This window comes from Lactuca sativa, chromosome 3, assembly GCF_002870075.4.
Source record: "Lactuca sativa cultivar Salinas chromosome 3, Lsat_Salinas_v11, whole genome shotgun sequence".
Lineage (NCBI taxonomy): Eukaryota > Viridiplantae > Streptophyta > Magnoliopsida > Asterales > Asteraceae > Lactuca > Lactuca sativa.
Window position 1 is genome coordinate 137,526,699 of NC_056625.2, and position 21,479 is coordinate 137,548,177.

A 21,479-nucleotide genomic window follows, 5' to 3' on the forward strand; every position below is an offset into this window, starting at 1 on the left:
TTTGATGGATTTAAAATATATATATATATATATATATATATATATATATATATATATATATATATATATATATATATATATATATATATATATATATATATATATATATATATATATATATATATATATATATATATATTGTTATGTGTTTGGTTGATGTGAAATTGAAACAACTTCTTTTTTTTTTTTTTTTTTTTTTTTTTTTTTTTTTAATTATAATTTTTTAGAACAGCTGAAGATTAGATTAAAACAAAAAAACTAGCAGAAGAAGCTAGGAGATTACTTAGAAATAACTAGAAAAGGGTTTGAAAACGGTGAAACCCATCTAGCAGAAACTTTTGAATTTCTGAAGATAAACCAATTAAATGAACAATCAACTAAATTATCAAAAATCTTATCTCTTTTCGGAGCTACCTCTTCAAAAATTAGACCATTCCTATATTTCCAAATTAGCCAAATCCCAACAATGAGAATAGCTTCCATAGCATCACATTTCGTAGCCCCACGTTAAAAACTATCGATCCAAACAAACATGTATGATAAAGATAATAAATCAGGCCTAACCAAATCACACCAAATGAAAACTTTCCTCCATATAGAGAGGTAGAGCCATGACATAATTACTTAGAAAAATTCTAATATTAAAGGGTATGTTTGTTTACGATGTTCTAAAAGGCGCGTCATGGTGCGCGCCAAGGCGTGCCATGAAGTAAGGTGTGCTCCGCCGTTATGAAAATCTTCATGGTGTTGTTAGGCGTGACACTTGGCAAAGCGTGATATGACATGCCATGGCGCGTTAAGACATGTTATGACACATATTTTTTTGTTTAAGGCAAGTTTTTTTGCTCTTTGTTACGCCTTTTTTGATCGAGCATATAAGTATTATGTTTTTTGTAACATCCCAACAGTCAGATATCATTATTATTCTTTTTAGATTTCATATTTTTAAGGTCTACTCGACGAGTTGACGCTGTGACTCGTCGAGTAGCAGCGGGCCAGGACATATCATTTAATGAGTGACTCGTCGATTCGGCATGGGGGACTCGACGAGTAGGAGCTGGCAGTGGAAAACCCTAAATTTCAGGGTTTTTGCACCCTATAAATTGGACCATTAGCGCCTCCCACTGTCCTCTATCACCCCTTGAGAGCCAGAAACCCTAATTTCCGTGAGTGTGAGCTTGGAGAGTGTTTGGAGCTTTGAGAAGTGAATTTTGTGAAGGAAACTTGTAGATCAAGAGGCTAGCATCAAGGATTTCGTGTGGATCCAGAATCCACTCCAGCTTGGGCACGTTTTGGGAGGTAATAAGCTGTTACCTTAACCTCTTTTCTTCTAGAATCATTCATATGTGGAGGCTAGGGCTTTCTTTGGTTATTCATTAAGGGATTTTGTTATGGGAGCTAGATCTGAAGCTCAAACTTCAGATCTGAACCCCCTTTGAGTCCTAAGTCCATAAAGTTTCCAGCTCTTGCAAGGATGAGACTCTCCTAAGGTATAAAGCTCCATTAGAAACTTAGATTTGTCATTTCCCCTAGGGCCTTGCATGCACGTAAAGTTTGCAACTTTACGTGATAAACATGCCCTAGAAGCTGGGATCTGCAATATGGAGCCGCTGCATGGCTTAAAAAGCGTCTGTATGGATGACGGACTGAAGGGACTCGGCGAGTCGCAAGGTCGACTCGGCGAGCCACATGAAGATGGCCATGTACTCGACGAGTTGGATGAACAACTCGACGAGTCCGTTGAAGATTGCCTTGAACTCGGCGAGTCGTTCGAAGACTCGGTGAGTCGGCCAGGGTTTCTCCCAATCCCTGGACACGTATGATCTTGACGAGTTAAAGGGGAACTCGACGAGCTAATCAAGGATTTCACGACATCTCGAGTTCAGGGAGGACTCGACGAGTCGGTAAGCTACACTTGACGAGTCGAGTCAACATGTACTGTTGACTTTGACTATGGACTTTGACTTTAACCTAGAGTTGACCAGTTGACTTCTGAGGGTATTCTGGTAATTTGGAGATTTATGAAAAAGGGGTTTTATGGTAACTATAGGTGGTAAAGTTCGTGTTGGTGATTCGGGAGTTGAGCTTTCTAGTTCAGACGACAGTTGCAAGGTGAGTTATCCTCACTATACTAAGGGGTCTAAGGCACCAAGGCCGACCCATTGGATATGTTATCCTATCAGTGTTAGATGTTAAATATGAGTTGGTGTTGCAGGCTAGTGGTTATGCCAGTTAGGTAGACCTATAGGACTACCTGTGATGTTATATGATTATTGCATGTTCAGTAGTTATGTTATACATTATGTGGGTTGGGTTGAGGTTGTACTGCTCCATGTGGTAGCCAACAAACCCTAGAGTATTCCAGATATGAGCTGAGGGCCCGGTAGGCATTCCAGAATCGTACTGAGGGCTCGATGGCATTCCGGATACGAGCTGAGGGCCCGGTAGGCATTCCAGACTCGTACTGAGGGCCCAGGGGTAGTCCAGCTTGTAAAGATGTGGACCATTACATGCTGTTTTAGATTGTTATGATATGTTATTGTTGATATGGTTATGTGGACTATGTGTGTATCGATATGTTATTGTTGATATGGTCTCATTTACTATATCTGTTGTATGATTATCTGTTGTACCTGTGATTAGGTACATTTCTAGTGAACTCCTTGCCTGCTTTGGTTTTGTTCAACTCGGGGGCGAGTCGATCTTTTGTATCTCAGACTTTTAGTAGGAAGTTCAGAGTGCCAGTAGGCGAGCTAGAGTGTCTGTTGCGAGTCTCTATTGCCAACGAACACGGGGATTCTGCTACTTCGATCTACCGTGGATGTGAGATGCAGATCTTTGGGGGTGCCTTTTCCGATAGACTTGATTCCAATTCCCATGAGGGATGTATGCGTGATTGTAGGAATGGACTGGCTCAACCATTTCGGTGCCATGATTGATTGCGAGGGTCAGCGAGTAGTGGTTCGAACCCCAAGTGGGGGAGAGTTGATTGTATATGGTGAGGGCACCAGAGTGGGATTAGAGTTTTGTTCAGCCGCCAGGGCTCGACAGTTCATTCAACACAAATGTGCGGGTTATTTAGCGTATGTGGTGGATACGCGGGTCAGGGATCAGACTCCAATTACAGAGGTTCTGGTGGTCAGGGAGTTTGCTGATGTGTTCCTGGAGGAGTTACCTGGAGTGCCTCCGGAGAGGCAGGTCGAGTTCTGGATCGACTTAGTGCCAAGTGCAGCCCCTATCGCCAAGGCGCCGTACCGATTGGAACCACCAGAGATGCAGGAATTGTCATCACAGCTGCAGGAGCTGCTGGGAAAGCAGTTCATTCGTCCGAGCAGTTCTCCATGGGGAGCACCGGTACTCTTCGTCAGGAAGAAAGATGGTTCGCACCGGATGTGCATTGACTACCGGGAGTTGAACAAGTTAACGGTGAAGAACCGTTATCGACTCCCGAGGATAGATGATCTTTTCGATCAATTATTGGGTGCGTCATGGTTTTCCAAGATAGACTTGAGGTCTGGATATCACCAGGTTAGAGTGAGGGAGGAGGATGTGGAGAAGACCGTGTTTCGGACGCGTTACGGACATTACGAGTTCGTGGTGATGCCGTTTGGGCTCACCAACGCGCCAACAGTGTTTATGGACCTGATGAATCGGGTCTGCAGGCCGATGCTCGATCGTTCGATTATTGTGTTCATAGACGATATCTTGGTGTATTCCAAGACTCGAGAGCAGCACGAGGAACATCTACGGGAGTTACTGGGAGTTTTGAGAGGGGAACGACTGTATGCTAAGTTCTCGAAGTGTGAGTTTTGGTTACGAGAGGTCCAATTCCTCGGATACCTCGTTAACCAGGAGGGGATTTTGGTCGATCCAGCCAAAATCGAGGCGGTTATGTAGTGGGAGGTTCCGAAATCTCCCTCGGACGTTAGGAGCTTTTTTGGGATTAGCGGGATAATACCGGAGATTCATTCAGGATTTCTCCAAGATTGCGGTACCCCTCACTCGTTTGACGAGGAAGGGGGTGGTTTTCCGGTGGGGACCTGAGCAACAGAGGGCGTTTGAGATCCTCCGACAGCGATTGTGCGAGCTCCCAGTCTTGACACTTCCGGAAGGAGTCGAGGATTTTGTGGTGTTCTGTGATGCGTCCATCACGGGACTAGGGGCAGTCCTCATGCAGAGGGGACGGGTGATAGGTTATGCATCGCGGCAGTCAAGCCGCATGAGACGAGGTACTCATGATCTGGAGTTGGGGGCGGTGGTTTTCGCCCTCAAGATATAGAGACATTACCTATATGGGGTTCGTTGCACCATATACATGGACCACAAGAGCTTGAGACATATCATGGATCAGGCGAACCTGAACATGAGGTAGCACAGGTGGCTGGATGTAGTCAAGGATTACGATTGCGAGATCCTTTACCACCATGGTAAAGCGAATGTGGTTGCAGATGCTTTGAGCCGCAAGTCAGCTGGGTCTTCCACCCCAGCGGTATGTATGAGGATAGCAGTGGACTCTCCGCTTGTGAGTCTGATCAGAGATGCCCAGGTTGAGGGCATGCGACCGGAGAATTGGAAGCTGGAAAGGATCAAGGGCGAGAATACCTGGTTTGAGCAGGATAGTCAGGGATTATTGACCCGATGCGGCCGAGTTTGGGTTCCGATGTCTGGTGGGGTTAGGCAGACGGTTATGAAAGAGGCTCATAAGTCCCACTTCTCTATTCACCCGGGGCCCACCAAGAGGTAACGGGATTTGAGTTTGAGCTACTGGTGGCCGTGTATGAAGCGCGAGATTGCTTGGTACGTCGAGAGGTGCTTGACCTGTAGGATGATCAAGGCTGAGCATCAGAGGCTGCATGGCAAGCTACAGCCCCTGGAGATTCCCATGTGGAATTGGGAACAAATCACGATGGACTTTATCACAAAGTTGCCGAGGACAGTGAAGGGGTTTGATGCCATTTGGGTCATCGTGGATCGATTGACCAAGAGTGCCCATTTCTTGGCCATACGGGAGAGTTCATCGGCCGAGAAGTTGGCCGACGTGTACGTCCGCGAGATCGTGGGTCGCCATGGGGTTCCGGTCTCCATTGTCTCCGACCGGGATGTTAGATTTATTTCCCATTTCTGGCAGAAGTTCCACGAGGAACTGGGCACGTGGTTGCACTTCAGCACATCATTCCATCTGCAGACTGATGGTCGGAGCGAGCGGACCATTCAAACCCTCAAGGATATGTTGAGGGCATATGTAATTGATTTTGGTGGGAGCTGGGATTCCTACCTACCGCTTGCAGAGTTCGCCCATAACAACACCTATCATTCCAGCATTGGCGCCCCGCCTTTTGAGCTGTTGTACGGGCGGAGATGTCGCACCCCAATTTGTTGGGGTGAGGTTGGTTACAGGGTGATGGGTCGGACGGAGGTAGTCTTGCAGACTACCAAGAAGATTCAATAGATTAAGCAGCGGCTGCAGACCGCTCAGAGTCGGCAGAAGAGTTACGCCGATCGGCGCCGATCCGAGCTAGAGTTTCAGGTCGGTGACATGGTACTCCTGAAGGTCTCATCCTGGAACGGCGTGATCCGCTTCAGGAAGAGGGGAAAATTGGGTCCCCGATATATTGGGCCGTTTAGGATCATTGCCAGGGTTGGCAAGGTGGCTTACAGGTTAGAGCTGCCGGAAGAGCTTAGTCGGATCCACAACACTTTCCACGTTTCGCAGCTGCGAAAGTGCATCATGGATCAGGAGGCGGTGGTGTCACTGGATGATATTTAGTTCGATGAGCGCCTGAATTACGTGGAAAGGCCTGTGGCCGTACTGGAGAGAAAGGTGAAGATTTTGAGGAACAAGGAGGTACCTTTGGTGAAGGTATAGTGGGAGCGTTGGAGAGGGTCCGAGTGGACATGGGAGCTAGAGGCGGAGATGCGGGAACACTACCCGGAGTTATTCACTACAGCAGAATTCGAGGACGAAGTCTAAGTTAAGTGGGGGAGAATTGTAACATCCCAACCGTCAGGTATCATTATTATTCCTTTTAGATTTCATTTTTTTAAGGTCTACTCGACGAGTTGACGCTGTGACTCGTCGAGTAGCAGCGAGCCAGGATATGTCATTTAATGAGTAACTCGTCGAGTCGGCATGGCTGACTCGATGAGTAGGAGCTGGCAGTGGAAAACCCTAAATTTCAGGGTTTTTGCACCCTATAAATTGGACCATTAGCGCCTCCCACTTTCCTCTATCACCCCTTGAGAGCCAGAAATCCTAATTTCTGTGAGTGTGAGCTTGGAGAGTGTTTCGAGCTTTGAGAAGTGAATTTTGTGAAGGAAACTTGTAGATCAAGAGGCTAGCATCAAGGATTTCGTGTGGATCCAGAATCCACTCCAGCTTGGGCACGTTTTGGGAGGTAATAAGATGTTACCTTAACCTCTTTTCTTCTAGAATCATTCATATGTGGAGGCTAGGGATTTCTTTGGTTATTCATTAAGGGATTTTGTTATGGGAGCTAGATCTGAAGCTCAAACTTCAGATCTGAACCCCTTTTGAGTCCTAAGTCCATAAAGTTTCCATCTCTTGAAAGGATGAGACTCTCCTAAGGTATAAAGCTCCATTAGAAACTTAGATTGGTCATTTCCCCTAGGGCCTTGCATGCACGTAAAGTTTGCAACTTTACGTGATAAACATGCCCTAGAAGCTGGGATCTGCAATATGGAGCATCTGCATGGCTTAAAAAGCGTCTGTATGGATGATGGAATGAAGGGACTCGACGAGTTGCAAGGTCGACTCGACGAGCCACATGAAGAAGGCCATGTACTCGATGAGTTGGATGAACAACTCGGCGAGTCCGTTGAAGATTTCCTTGAACTCGGCGATTCGTTCGAAGACTCGGCGAGTCGGCCAGGGTTTCTTCCATTCCCTGGAAATGTATGAACTCGACGAGTTAAAGGGGAACTCGACGAGCCAATCAAGCATTTCACGACTTCTCGAGTTCAGGGAGGACTCGACGAGTCAGTAAGCTACACTCAACGATTCGAGTCAACATGTACTGTTGACTTTGACTATGGACTTTGACTTTGACCTAGAGTTGACCAATTGACTTTTGAGGGTATTCTGGTAATTTGGAGATTATGAAAAAGGGGTTTTATGGTAGGTGGTGAAGTTCGTGTTGGTGATCTGGGAGTTGAGCTTTCTAGTTCAGACGACAGTTGCGAGGTGAGTTATCCTCACTATACTAAGGGGTCTAAGGCACCAAGGCCGACCCATTGGATATGTTATCCTATCAGTGTTAGATGTTGAATATGAGTTGGTGTTGCAGGCTAGTGGTTATGCCAGTTAGGTAGACCTGTAGGACTACCTGTGATGTTATATGATTATTGGATGTTCAGTAGTTATGTTATATGTTATGTGGGTTGGTTTGAGGTTGTACTGCTCCATGCGGTAGCCAACAAACCCTAGAGTATTCCAGATATGAGTTGAGGGCCCAGTAGGCATTATAGACTCGTACTGAGGGCTCGATGGCATTCCAGATACGAGCTGAGGGCCCGGTAGGCATTCCAGACTCGTACTGAGGGGATCGCGGCAAGGCGAATGCGTGATTGTACAGCTCCTCATATTATGTTTATGTTTCTGGGAAAACTCTGATAATTAATATTTTGAAAACAAAGTTGTAATGTTTTGATGAACTTGACATGTTTTTAAAAGTTTAAATTGGTTTGAAATTTTGGGTGTTACATTTTTTGTTAACATTTTATTATTACTTGTTGATATAACACTTATAAAAACTTGTAACATTTGATATAAATCTATACTTTTGTGATAAAATGATTATAAAGTAATACAAAATCACCGCCTTGAAAAATGTCAAAGCTCGCCATGCCTCATAAAGCTTGAGGTTTGGCCTTGCCGCCATGCCAAGTCTCACGCCTTTAAGAACCTTGGTATTTCATGACGCTTAAAATAACATCAACATATAATCGAACTCCAAACCTGATTAGAAATTCAAATTCCAACATAATGCATTTGCTTTTTCAAACACATGTTTATAATGAAAGACATTTTTATTGGAGTATATAATGAAAGATATGTAATACATTTTAGTTATGGGCTCTGTTTCTAAATCGAATAACTTGGAAAAAACGTTAGTAATAAACACAGTGGCTGAGTTCGAGTTGGACTCGATTCCCTTCAATAAATCCGTCGTTTGTTCCTACGGTACAATGGAAATTGACTGTGCCGATAAATGCCATTAATTGCACAATTACAAAAATTCAAACCAATGACCAAAACTGTCAAGTTTAGAAAAAACGAGGGTTGCGCGAGCCTGAGTTTTCAGAGCTACATTCATTCCCATGTACAATTTCGGTGAATTTAGCCTACGAAATCCAAGATTCACACTCCCCTCCGGGCAGGTAGAAGTTGAAGTAAAACCATATGTACAAGCTTGTAACTTGTAAGCCTACAATTCATTTACACTTATTAACTCACTTGAGTATGGTCTCTCTTCTAATGTGGGACTCATTCCCACACATACTCCTATTGCTAACTTGTATTCTCAAATACATTTATTTGAGCATCGATATCTCATTCAAACATACTCCATTATATATATATATATATATATATATATATATATATATATATATATATATATAAGTAAAAATATAAATATTTAAACTAAAATTTCCAACAATACATTTGATATCGTGTTTCTTTTTCAATAATATGTTTATAATAGATCGTATTATTATATATATATATATATATATATATATATATATATATATATATATATATATATATATATATATATAATAAAAGGGTTCTTTTTGTATGTATTGAAATATTGAGAGATTTTAAATAGTTATGAGTTGTGTTATAAAAGTTGTCAAAATTGGGATGTTGATCGTAGGATTTTACGATCCCTACAATCCTAGGTATGACAAATGATCCAGATCATATACGGATCGTATCTGGGGTATGATCGCAAATAAGATCGTAGGATGGTACATAAGATTGTAGAATCGGGATCTGATCCGATCCGACTATCGCTTGATTTTTTTTGGAAAAAATAAAATAAATCAAAAAAATTATAAAAATTCTGAATTTACTATTTTCCGACTTTTACTCTTTACCGGTTTACCGTTTACCTTTTTTTGTTTGACTAATGTTTAAAAGTTTTTATAGGTTATAAACGGAAAACTAAATTTAATATTTTGAACTTATAAGTTAAAATTATGTTTTTTTGTGGGATCTTAGGATTTCAATACTGATTTTACGATCCCGATCTTTTAAACCAAAAAAATGATCCTACATAAGATCCCGATCTTGACAACCTTCGGTTTTACCATTAAATGAGAGGGGTTTTATTAACATTTTGGGGGGATTTAAATAGACCCAAAATTAATATATTGTGTTTTTAGGACATTTTCCCTTTACAAATGGATCTATCTTGTATCCTAAATGGGAAGTGATCCGTAAATAATTTTTTGTCATACCAATAATTTATGGTATAGAAAATTATATAATTTGTAAATTGTAATATTATATACCATTTTAAAATATAAATTGTTGTGTATCACACATCAATTATCATCTTAAATAAATCACTAACAAGTAATCTAGAACCTTGTAAAACAAGAGGTTTCGAATTTGAGTGCGCTAATCTGTGTTCTATGGTTTGGAGAGAAAGCAAAATGGAAGAAAACAAAAGTACCTCCACATTTCGAACCTCGGGAGAGAAGGACGTTGATCGAGCTTGTATACTAGCCGTCTCACAGGTTCTCGTTAGCAAGGATAGAGAGACAAAAGGATAGCTTCGAAAGTAGGTAGGCTAGGGAGATGCTCAAACCGGGGCTGGATCGAATTCCTGTAAGACTTCTATCCTTTTTCTCATAGGGCTAAACTGTGCTTGATTAGTACCGGCTTTCGTTGAACTGAACAAGCGAAATGAGAATGTCAGTCTAGTGCTAAAAAGGGCGAATAGCAATCGGGCTTGCTGCGAGGAAGATTAGAAACGCCTTACTATATTGAATTGAGAATAGTGGCATTTTTTCTGCAGATATGGAGTTTGTTGAGAGGACTTGCATCCTTCGTTCGTAGTGGTCATTTATAGCTGTTTTTCCAACTGAACCTAATTTACTATTTTGCGACAAGAGGGGGCTCTTACTTCTTTCATCTCTAGGTTGAGTACTAGCAAGTCAGGGAGAAGAGAAAAGCCTGGGAAGGAATTATCCAAAAAAAGGGACTCGGCTTACTCACCATGAATGCACCTTAAGGGGGAGTTCCTGGGTCACGAGTCTAGTAAGGAGAGACTTATCAAACAAAACAAACACGATTCAACAGGGACTGAAGCTGACAAGCGATAGCCAAGTTAGGTGTAGGAAGGAAGATAAGCATCCAAATCCTTACTTTATGGCCTTGCCGCCTTTTTATAGCAGAAGCTAAGCGCTTGAAAAGCGCGCTAAGAAAGGTTGCTTCTGTCTAAATAAAGAAAAGGAAAATTGTTATTTTAATTTGAAAAAAGAAATAAGATTCACATTTTATTTAGTTCTTCAGGTGTTCAGGCCCAAGAATAGGCAAGAAAGTAGGTCTGGCAACAGGAAGTCTTTGCAACATTGTAATATCCTGAGCACTTTAGCTACTTGGGGGACTGAAGACGGTATCGCCAAGCTAGTTAAAAACTTAGTTGACAATGCAAGACTGGAGCAACAAGATAAAAAAGAAGAGTACATTCAGGAGAAAAGAACACTGGGCAGCACCAATGTCAGACAATGTCTTCGTAAGGTTGCCGATGGACATTTTACAGCAGTAGTGAAAGTTGTATGTTCTTCGGGGGTTGCTCCTTTTGGGGGTGATACCACGAAGGCATTGGAGGATAAGCATCCATACAAGCCACCGCCTTCCATGCCCAACACCATATTTTCAGAACCTCCCCTGGTAGTGGATGTTGACAATGTCCTTGGGGGAATTAAATCCTTCCCTAAAGGCACTTCGTGTGGAAGGGACGGGTTGAGAGCTCAACACATTTTAGATGCCAAGGACCTCCTACGTGCTATTACTTCTGTGGTTAATCTATGGCTAGGAGGAAGATGCCCTTCGAGCTTGGCAGAATTTGTTGCCTCTGCTCCTCTCACGCCGCTCTTAAAACCTGACAAGGGAATACGACCTATTGCAGTAGGTACTATATGGAGACGTTTGGTTTCCAAGTTGTCCATGAAAGGGGTTGGTAAAGAAATGGCCAAATATCTCAATGATTTTCACTTCGGAGTCGGGGTGTCGGGTGGCGCTGAGGCCATTTTACATAGCGCCAATAGGTTGTTGAGTGAGCGCCACGATGACAAATCTCTCTCCATGCTTACTGTGGACTTCTCTAATGCCTTTAACCTTGTTAACAGATCCACATTACTTCATGAGGTCAGATTGAGGTGTCTATCTATTTCCTCGTGGGTCGAATTCCTATATGGTCAATCAGCAAGGTTATATCTAAGCAACACAAATATCAGGTCTTCTACTGGGGTTCAACAAGGAGACCCCTTGGGACCACTTCTCTTTGCCATTGTGTTGCACCCGCTCTTGCATAAGATTAGAGACAATTGAAAGCTTCTTCTCCATGCCTGGTACTTGGATGATGGCACACTTATCGGAGATTCGGAGGAGGTGGCCAAAGCATTAGACATCATTACGGTGACTGGCCCAAAATTGGGCCTTCAACTGAATATCAAGAAAACCGAGCTCTTTTGGCCCTCTTGTGATGGTAGGAAGTTACGGGAGGGGCTATTTCCGGCGGACATTGGGAGGCCGCCTTTGGGGTGTGAAACTTCTTGGGGGAGCTGTTAGTAGAGTGAGCTCCTTCTTCCACAATTGTCTGACCCCCAGAGTGAGCTCCTTCTTCTTCGTTCTTGTATGGGTATTGCTAAGCTTTTCTTTGGGTTGAGGATGTGCCAACCCGTTCACATGGAGGAGGCGGCAATAATATTTGACAATGGATTACGCGTGGCGATTGAGGACATTGTGGTTTGTGGGGGCCATTTCTTTGGTGACATACAATGGCGAATTGCTTCCTTACCCATTAGGTTTTGGGGGTTTGGGTGTATACTTGGCAGTAGAGGCTACCTCCTATGCTTTTGTTGCCTCAAGGGCCCAATCTTGGGTATTGCAAGACCATATCTTACGGGATAGCGGTATACATGGTATGGATTCTGATTATGATTATGCCTTGGTAGCCCTTCGCATCAAGCTTCCAGATTTTGACCTTAACAATTTTACTACTAAAGACACCGCCCCCCCCCCCCCTAAATCCCAGAATACACTGGCGAGTGCCCTTTTTTCGTAAAATTGTCCAAGATATGGAAATGCATTTCGACATGACGGCTCGGCAGAAAGCGGTTTTCCAGTGCTTACGTGCACCACATGCTCAAGATTTCTTCTGGCTATCCTTATAGATGGGCCTGGCCAACACATGTCTCCCGTGGAGTATTGTACTATTCTCAAATATCGGCTCATGATTCCCATTTTCCCAATTGACGAGATATGTCATGTGTGTCGTAAGGCATGTTTGGACTCTTTTGGAGAGCATGCAGTTCACTGTAAAGAACTCCCGGGGTTCAAATACAGGCACAATATGGTTAGGGATGTTTTGTTTGACATATTTAAGCGTTCCGGGGTTTCTGCTAAGAAAGAGGCACCTGTTAATTTCTTGACTGACCCGACAGAAGGAAGGTTAACCCTCAGACTAGCTGACATTTTGATTTTTGGATGGGTCGGAGGGAAACACGCATGTGTCGATCTTACAGAGGTTTCCCCTCTCGTGGGCCTGAGGGCTGGGGGTTTCATAGCGGGACATGCTACTTTAAAAGCAACCACAAGCAAAGTCACCAAACATGAGAGATCGTGCATGGAAAATCAACACGTGTTCATACCATTTGCATTTGATATGTTTAGTTTCCTCGCACCGGATGCGGTAGAGCTTCTTAAAAGAGTACAACGAATCATGCATAGTAATGTTATATCTCCTAGATCTTCGGATGTAGTCTTTAAAAGAATTAGCTTTACCATTCAAAAAGGCTTAGCGGCACATCTTGTTGCCCGTTTTCCATCTCACTCATTGTACGATGACAATTGAACTTTGAGTTTAATTTAGTTCTTCATTTGAAAATAAATGAATGAGTGATTAGATTTTATAATCGTGTTTGGTTGATTTGTATATGAATTAAAAAATACATTCTAAAATTGTAAATATCAAATCAGCAAGTTCTTCGTTGCAACTCATTCACACAATGGACGTGTTTGACAAAACTACCTGATAGCGGGTAACTTGTAGCAGGTAACGGGTAGTTTGTAGCTTGTAGTGTTTTGTTAAACGCTACATGAAGTAGCTTTTGGATTTGGAGCGTTTTGATTAAACTAAACGCTAGAAGCTTGTAGTGCCAAACGAGACTTTTTGTTTTAAACAGAGCGTTTTGTCAAACGCTAGAAGCTAGAAGCTCCAAAACGCTCCAAAACGAACACGCCCAATATTCTTTCAAGGTGTAAGAGTTTACTTGTTTCGTTTGATTTGGATTATTTTAAGTTTGACTCTTAAAATCTTGTTCTCCTTGTTCACTTGATATTTAAAACACAAAGACTATCTCGTATGTGAGAAGCAAAATCCAATGCAATATGGAAGATTGAAAATACTATGAAATATATAATACATTTGTCGCTAGAAAGATTATATTTTATTTAAATCTAAAATATAACAACATTCGAAACGAAAGAATAACATGAAATGACCAAGTTTTGATCGATTTGTAAAAAGACAAAGCAATCGGAAATGACTTATTTCAGACTCACGAGTTTTGTGCTAAGCAGTAAGAGAAACATAAAGTTTAAAAATACTATGGGAGTATTTTGGAAAACTAAAGGACTCACATTAATCCCAGAATCATATTTAGAAGATAAGAATCGAACAAGAAATTAAAATACCATAGGGGTATTTTAGGATCCATAGATAACCTTGTGTGGAAAACTAAAAAGATCCTTATTGATATACCTACAATTAAAGAAGGTATACTCCCAAGGTTATATATAATAAGGATCCCATAGACTAAGAATGTGTGATTTCGCTCTACTTCCTTTTCCTTGTTTGGATGTGGATATAGAGTAGTATCACATATTCGAAGACCTATCGGATCTACGTTACATATAATCTGTGTGCCCTATGTAATTGTAGCGGGACTCGATATGGATCATCCAGTGAAATGTTAATAATCTCTTAGGATTCTTTAGACATTTCCATTCTCGCACGAACCTGGTAGAAAACCTTATCCACTTCAGTATTCGACAGAGGAGTTGATTCAGACCCAGAAGAGGTTCATTGAGAAGATTTCCAGTTCGGAAATAAATGAACTAGGTCGAGACTATTGAAATCACCAAGTGCCTATACTTTTTAGGGACATCGGTGGGAAATTCGCCTGAACTTCTGAGATTTCCAGTCATCCATCATGAAGCGATGACACTCAAAGTCAGGATCAGAAGTAAGACTGTTAGAAATTCAATATGTCTATATGAGAAGAGAACCCTAGGTAACCACCCGAAGAAAGCCAACGCCAGTCCCAGTCAAGGATATGAGGTAGACAGAGGGAGCCAGTGCATGGAACCCGAGAAGTGTCTTTTCCTCGTTATAGTCGCGCTAATACACCCATAAAATAATACAATTTAGTGAGTTAGTGATTACACTACTCACGCTATGTGTTAGGAAAATCACCTTTTCCCGTCGCAAGTAATACGATCAGATCGAATCTCAAAACCTCGATTGAGGATGTTTAGCCATAAGTCTTCATGAGCCTTCTTTTCTGTGATCTTCGTTCCGAACTCCCCTCAAATATTTCCAAGCCGGAGAGTGAACCTTTCCAGCATAAAGATAATTTAGTAGGAACGACTCCCATCTTATGGCTTTCTGATACTCTTACTCCTACCTTGAATACCCGGACTACATCATAGGGATGTAGGTCGACACTCAGACAACTAATATCCGAGGCACAGGAAAATTTATGCCTATTATAATAAGGATAGATACACCCATGGTTAACCATCGTCTCTCATCAGATTATTTTGGAAGAAGTAATAAGGGTAAATCTGGAAAATGGCTAAGATCTCAGAGAGAGAGAGAGAGAGAGAGAGAGAGAGAGAGAGAGAGAGAGAGAGAGAGAGAGAGAGAGAGAGAGAGAGGAATGATTTCATTTGTAGGCATGGGGATATTTTTGTGATACTCTTGTATCGGCTCAAGCCTTGTGGCTATGAGAGAGGGGTTTCCTCTAGGACAATCTCTTTATTGTGTTTAATTTTCAATCTATTTCATCTTGTTTCTTACAATTCTTCTTTGTATTCGTTCAATTTCATTAAACCCTAATTCATGTTCTTCATCAACCTATAACCTTATACAAGTACTATATAAACATTTAAAACCATAGCACATTTTTTTCAAACAACTTGATTATATTAAGAACACGTTAGTTAAACACCAACATAAATACAAAATACAAAACACCAAAAAAAGTTCAACCACAAATCTAAGTCCAACTAAACATTAAATCAAGTGGATAACTTAAAATTAGAAAGTCATCCTAGTTAGTTGATTTTACTAATCCAGAATAAAAAAAATGAGTAACCAATCTATCCCACAAGTCCTTTTTTAAATGAGCTAATTGGAACTAAAAACCATAAAACATGAAACTAACTTATTCACTTAAACTCAACCAAATTTTGAAACGACAAATATACTAAACAACTTTTAAATTATTATAAATCCATGCTTCATATGTAAGAAACTTTTTAGAGAATCTGCAAGGTCGTGTGAGAGTGTAGTGAATAGCACAAAAACATGTAACATCGGTCTTTTATCGGGTCCAAAATAACTTATTCTAGATTCACTAGTCATTTTTATAAAATATAAAATTCTTAGCTATTTTGTGTGATATTCTAAAAAAAACTAGTTGTGTTTCCCATAATTTATCATATATAAGATTTCAAGAACATAACTTTTAATTTAGAAGAGACGGCGTAAATCCCTTGTGCACATTCCAAATTTTCTGGGGCATGATCCGTTCTCATTTCTTATATAATGCCATTTTCTTAAGCCTTATGAACACATTCAAATACACAAATCACAATTCAGAAAAAGATTCAAATATGAGCAGCGATCATCAAGATACTCGTGGCTTCCAGCCACCCTCCGCCACCGTCCAACTCACCGGAAACAACCCCTCTGGCTTCAACACATTACGTCTCCCCCAGACCCCATCCCCAAAGTCACCCGCCGGAAAAACTACCAGCCCAGAATCACGCATTGCCGCCGCTCTTGGCCACGCAATCTTCACTATTCCCTCAACTTCTTTCCAAGATGCAGTGGCAGCCACCACCACCACCACCACCACAACCGCCATCGATAACCACAACCCACTTCGCCGAACCTCCTCCGACACCAGTTCTTCTTTCAATCAAGATCTTTCGACAATCACAACCACCACACCTCCTACTTTGCCGGAGCCAACAAGAAGAATCAACCCACTTCGCCGGACACTTTCCGATCCATTTTCCGAGTATCAACCACCGCAGAAGACCAGGACACAGCCGTCAAGAATCTCCCCATCCCCAAATCCAAGAACAACGCCACCGCCGGAGTCTTCCATCCGAAAACAGAGCCCTATAACTGAGGTTCGTATCTAATTAACTTCTCGAATTACAGTTTCTTGTTCGTGGGTTTCACATAAAACGATTTAAATCATTTCTTGAAACAGAGATTGAGGAAAATGGAAGATATGGTTAGGGAGATTGGACAAACTTGTTGGGATGCTATGAGTCAATCTCAAGAACATGTTGAAGATGAAATTCCCACTGATCGGGTATGAAATCTGATTCGCTATTTGATTAATCGATGTGTGAAGAACATAACATTACGAAATTTTTGATTGATTTACTTTGTAGGCGACGGCGGAGCAAGAGGAATGTATAGGGGTGGATCGGCTGAGCGACGGTGGTTTAAGAATCCGGTTGGATTGTTCATGTGGGAAAGGGTTTGAGCTCTTGCTTAAAGACAATGACTACTGTTTTTACAGATTGACTTAGATTCATTTCATTGTTGTGATTTTGTAATTCGTTTTGTTGATGGAGTAGAGAATAATAATCCATTCATTTGGGGATGTGATTACGATAATTGTAAATGTTGGATTCTAATCTTTTCATTGATTCGATGTATGCAATCGTAAATATAGTGACGAATTGATGATGATCATGATTCTATATTTTGAGAGTTTCTTTGTTTTATTCGGTTTGATTGAAATTATGTTTCTGTCATCAACTTTCGTGTATTTATATGTATGTATGCATGCATGCATGTGTATATGTATATGTATACATACACAAATAAATACATATATATGCTATGCGTATATATGTTCTTATGTCTCCTAATGAGACTTGAACCCATGACCATTCAATTAAGATTGTCCCTTAGTCCCTCCTTTCTGTTAGGCTAAATACCTTTTGGTACTTGCGTATATATGTATGTTAAGGGTTTGTTTGTTTGATGTTATATATTAATTAAACCATCCAAATTGATTGAAATTGAAGTTGAATAAATTGCAAAATGTAAACGTTTGTCGATGTGAATATAGATAATATATTTTTGTGATAATGATTTAAAATGATAATATATTTTTTGATTTGTATACATTTGTTGATTAGTTTTTTGTCCACATTTATATTTTTTAGTTTGTACACATTTAGTCTTTAATGTGTTTGTACATATTTGGTCTTTATGACCGTTTTCTTCAAATTTTGTCCGCAACATCATACGTGAGACAATCAATAATTTTATGTTTTCATACATGGCTTGTTGTTCACTTATATCAGTATCCTAATTCACAAATCAGTCAAATAATGTTGATGCCTTGTGTTCTCCAAGCTATTGATGTCTTCATCTTAAATTTCATCTATGTCCATAGCAGACAACGATATTCTTTATCTTGGAAGTGCAAATTCGAGTTAGGAGGTAGCAATCACAAAGAATGCATACACTGAAATCCATAGCAGAAAGCTTTTCGGGATTTTTGATCTTCCACGGCATGGAAATGGGAATCTGTATTTGGCACAAACATGAAAGTCACTCGGAAATTTGTCTAGTTTCTGGAAGATCTTGAATCTCCTTAATCCGAGTTACGAGTCATTAGATATGGTCAAAACACTAAATAGAGGGGTCAATTTGTCTGATAACATCATTTTTGCGTCTTTTTCAGCTCCATTTCCTTCTTTTGCATCCCAACTCCCATTTTTAACTGTAATTGAATATTTTCAAGCATACTAAGTATCTTAAAATATAACATTTTTACTAAAATATATTAAGAAAATAGTATAAATATATAGTTAAATAAGGTCATATCAGTAGTCGTGGTGGTGGGCGATGGATGAAACAAGAGGAAAGGGGTGGGTGGTTAAATTACTCTTAAGAATAATGTTAATATTAACATAAATTATTCTTAAATAAAAAAGATAAAAGATAATAAAAATGGTATAATAGTCATTGACCAAGAATGCAAGAATTTAAAATCATAAGGACCATCTTCGTCAATAAAGTTAAGGACTGAGAATGCAACTTTTTGTAAAGAAAAGAGACAATTTATTTAATTTTTTCTAGAAAATATAAGTATGATGTTATTATGGATAATAAATTGTAAGTATGATTTTAAATAAGGATTAATGTTACCATAGTGCGTTGAATTTTGGTTTTAATCTTATTTGATCACTAAGTTAAATCTCGTGTAATACACGATTTATGACTTAAGAATAACATAAATAATACATAATAAGTGAGTTCCTATACATGATGATTAAAAGAAAAAACTAAATAAAAATGAGTAACGTTATTCGTTGCTTACTATATTTTCTTTTAATGTTTGGTTTGCTTCTTTTATCTTTCAGGAAGTGTGGTTTATACATTCGATTAGTTTCGAGGAGTTATTTAGATAAGATACTTAGGAAAGTATCTATCTTTGCATTTGAGTATATAATTTATATCTTATTTTTTCTAGGATAAACTACTTCTTCCATACTTTTCCTTTTATACAAATACGATTCTTTTCCTTATTTTTTCATACTTTAATTACTTCCTATGAATTTTCCTCTAGGCAGTGTAATTAGTTAAATAAGGTTGCCGAGAAATGTTACAATGAGTCCCCATAATCGAGATATATGACTTGATATTTCCCTGCTGTGAGGCTTCATCGGACATCGTGAAAAAGACTATAAAGTTATGTCTGTCGGGGTTGTAGCTAGCAACCGCAGGATGAAGTGTCAATCTCATATAGATCTACACATACATTTAATGTTGACTTAAGATTAACGATTATAGGTTCGAAGTAGCCAAAAACTAATCAAGTATGGATGAATAATATATCTCATTTAACCCATGCTTTGTTAAACCTTCAAAATATGATTATTTATTCGTGTTATTCTTCCCTTTAGTTTTTTCTTAATATAGTCTCCTTACATAAGTATATATATCTTTGATTTGATATTTTTGATAGGGTATTAGAGTATGGCACTGTTAGGTACATTGTTTATCCGTAAGTTTTCTTTTATATAATCTTATTCCAAAATTATTCTGATATTGTAACACCCGTAGATTCGGGTTAGTCAAGAGATAATAAGCGTTAAAAATGACTTTTTGATAGAATATTTTTAGCATAAATAATCTTAACCATAGTATATGTCACAAGGATTCCGTAATAAAGAACGCTAAAATCTGACTTACAACGAAGAAGTTATGACCCGCCGAAGTTTTGCGATTAAACCGACATGGCTCCACGTAACGTAAAAAGTAAATTTTTGACGAAATCTGAACAAAATTCATAGTAGACATTAAACCGAAAACGTGCATATAGAGAACGTCCAAATCTGACTTCGTTTGAGGAAGTTATGATTTTTCTAAGATTAGCATAACAGTAAACAATGCGGAAATCAAATTTTACATCGATCGATTTTAGCCGACACACCCTAAACGAGAATTGAAGATCTCATTAATAAGAGCTCAAAGGTATAAAGACAGTCGAAAACGGACGTCGGATGACATAGTTATGAATTTTTAATGGACTTTAACTGTATATGCCTATTAAAATATAACTTTAAAAATAAAGTCAAAATTAGCTGACATAGTCTAAACAAAAGTTGTAGATCACGTCGCTACCTGCACGTGGATATAAAGAACGTCAAAATTAGCTAGTCCCCTACTTGGTGCTAACTGAACTCTCCAAGATAGATAGGCTTGCTAATGGATTACCAACAAACTTTGGTGTAATGGTAAGAATGGAAACTACTTTGAAGACAACTGTTAGAGCAGCCAATAATGTGGAGACCCAACTTAGGGAAAAAGGTATGGAAAAAGCCGAGGTAGGGGAAAAGAGGAAGTTTGAGGGGTTTTTAAGATTTGACAAGAAAATAGGTTCCCGAAGTATGACCCCAACAACAAGAGGTATATGGATAACAATGAAGAAAAGTGGTGTGAGAAGTGCAAAAAGAAGCACTATGGGAGATGATACGGAGAAGTAACTTGTTGTAAGTGTAGGAGCATTGGTCAATATTCCAAGGATTGTACGTTTAATGATAAGGTGTGCTACAAATGTGGAGACAAGGGGTATATGTCAAAAGATTGTCCGAAGAAAAATGAAGCAACAAAACCGAATGCGCCAAAGCCAAAGGCAAGAGCATTCCAGATGATCCTTGATGAAACAGGTGATGATGCAAGGGATTAGTAGTAAGGATCAATAAAGTAGCCATATAGATAGTATCATGTGGTGTAGCCTAATATAAGAGGCATAGTGTAGGGTGAACTTGAATACCTATGTAATCGTTTCAAGGAATAATATAAACCTTAGTTATGTTATCTGATGTGTTAAATGACTATGTGAAATTCTTGTATGGTGACTTGGTGAACTGGGAGGCAATACTTGGGACAAGTATGAGTAGGTGTGAAAGGTAGTAAAGGCCTATACTATCGGAAGCATAAGACTCGCACTTGGATCAGGGAAAGTCACAAGGTTAACAAGGCACTAGTAATTGATTTTGTTTTGTTCATGTATGTCATTACCATCATTTTTGGTAATGACTAAGAAGATGATTGTTATTACGACCCTAGTGATCATATCAAATCGAGTTCGGCTAGGATAAGTATGTTACGTGGTTCAGAGAACCAAGTTCGATGTAGAATCCGACTTGAACTAGAAGATTGAAGTATAAGATAATCGAAGCGATCAATAGAAGTATCATGGTTGCCGTTAAAGTAAAAAGCTTGTAGCTAGAAGTGATACATGCTAGAATGTGATTATATCACATTAGAACAGGAAGGAAGGTATATTCCATTCTAGAATTTGACTCTAAAATACCTGAGTCCAAGCATTGCATCATACGATAAGAGGTCATTAGAACATGATGCATCAGTCTGTTACAGTAATTGAAGTAA

The 21,479-nt window shown here is 39.8% G+C and overlaps 1 protein-coding gene across 1 annotated transcript; it reads left to right on the top strand.

The window, feature by feature from the left end:
- The first annotated feature begins 16,022 nt into the window (after positions 1–16,022).
- LOC111880274 (A-agglutinin anchorage subunit) lies at positions 16,023–17,245 on the top strand. The gene is made up of 3 exons (XM_023876691.3): positions 16,023–16,681; positions 16,765–16,869; positions 16,952–17,245. Exons 1-3 carry the CDS (start codon positions 16,064–16,066, stop codon positions 17,090–17,092), a joined length of 864 nt encoding a protein of 287 aa, XP_023732459.2. The 5' UTR covers positions 16,023–16,063; the 3' UTR covers positions 17,093–17,245.
- Positions 17,246–21,479: the final 4,234 nt, after the last annotated feature.

Bases quoted from the DNA above. Each gene is read 5' to 3' on its own strand.
- LOC111880274 (XM_023876691.3), top strand. From the start codon at position 16,064: ATGATCCGTTCTCATTTCTTATATAATGCCATTTTCTTAAGCCTTATG. The intron at 16,682-16,764 runs GTTCGTATCTAA...TTCTTGAAACAG, and splicing joins AACAGAGCCCTATAACTGAG to AGATTGAGGAAAATGGAAGA. The intron at 16,870-16,951 runs GTATGAAATCTG...TTTACTTTGTAG, and splicing joins ATGAAATTCCCACTGATCGG to GCGACGGCGGAGCAAGAGGA.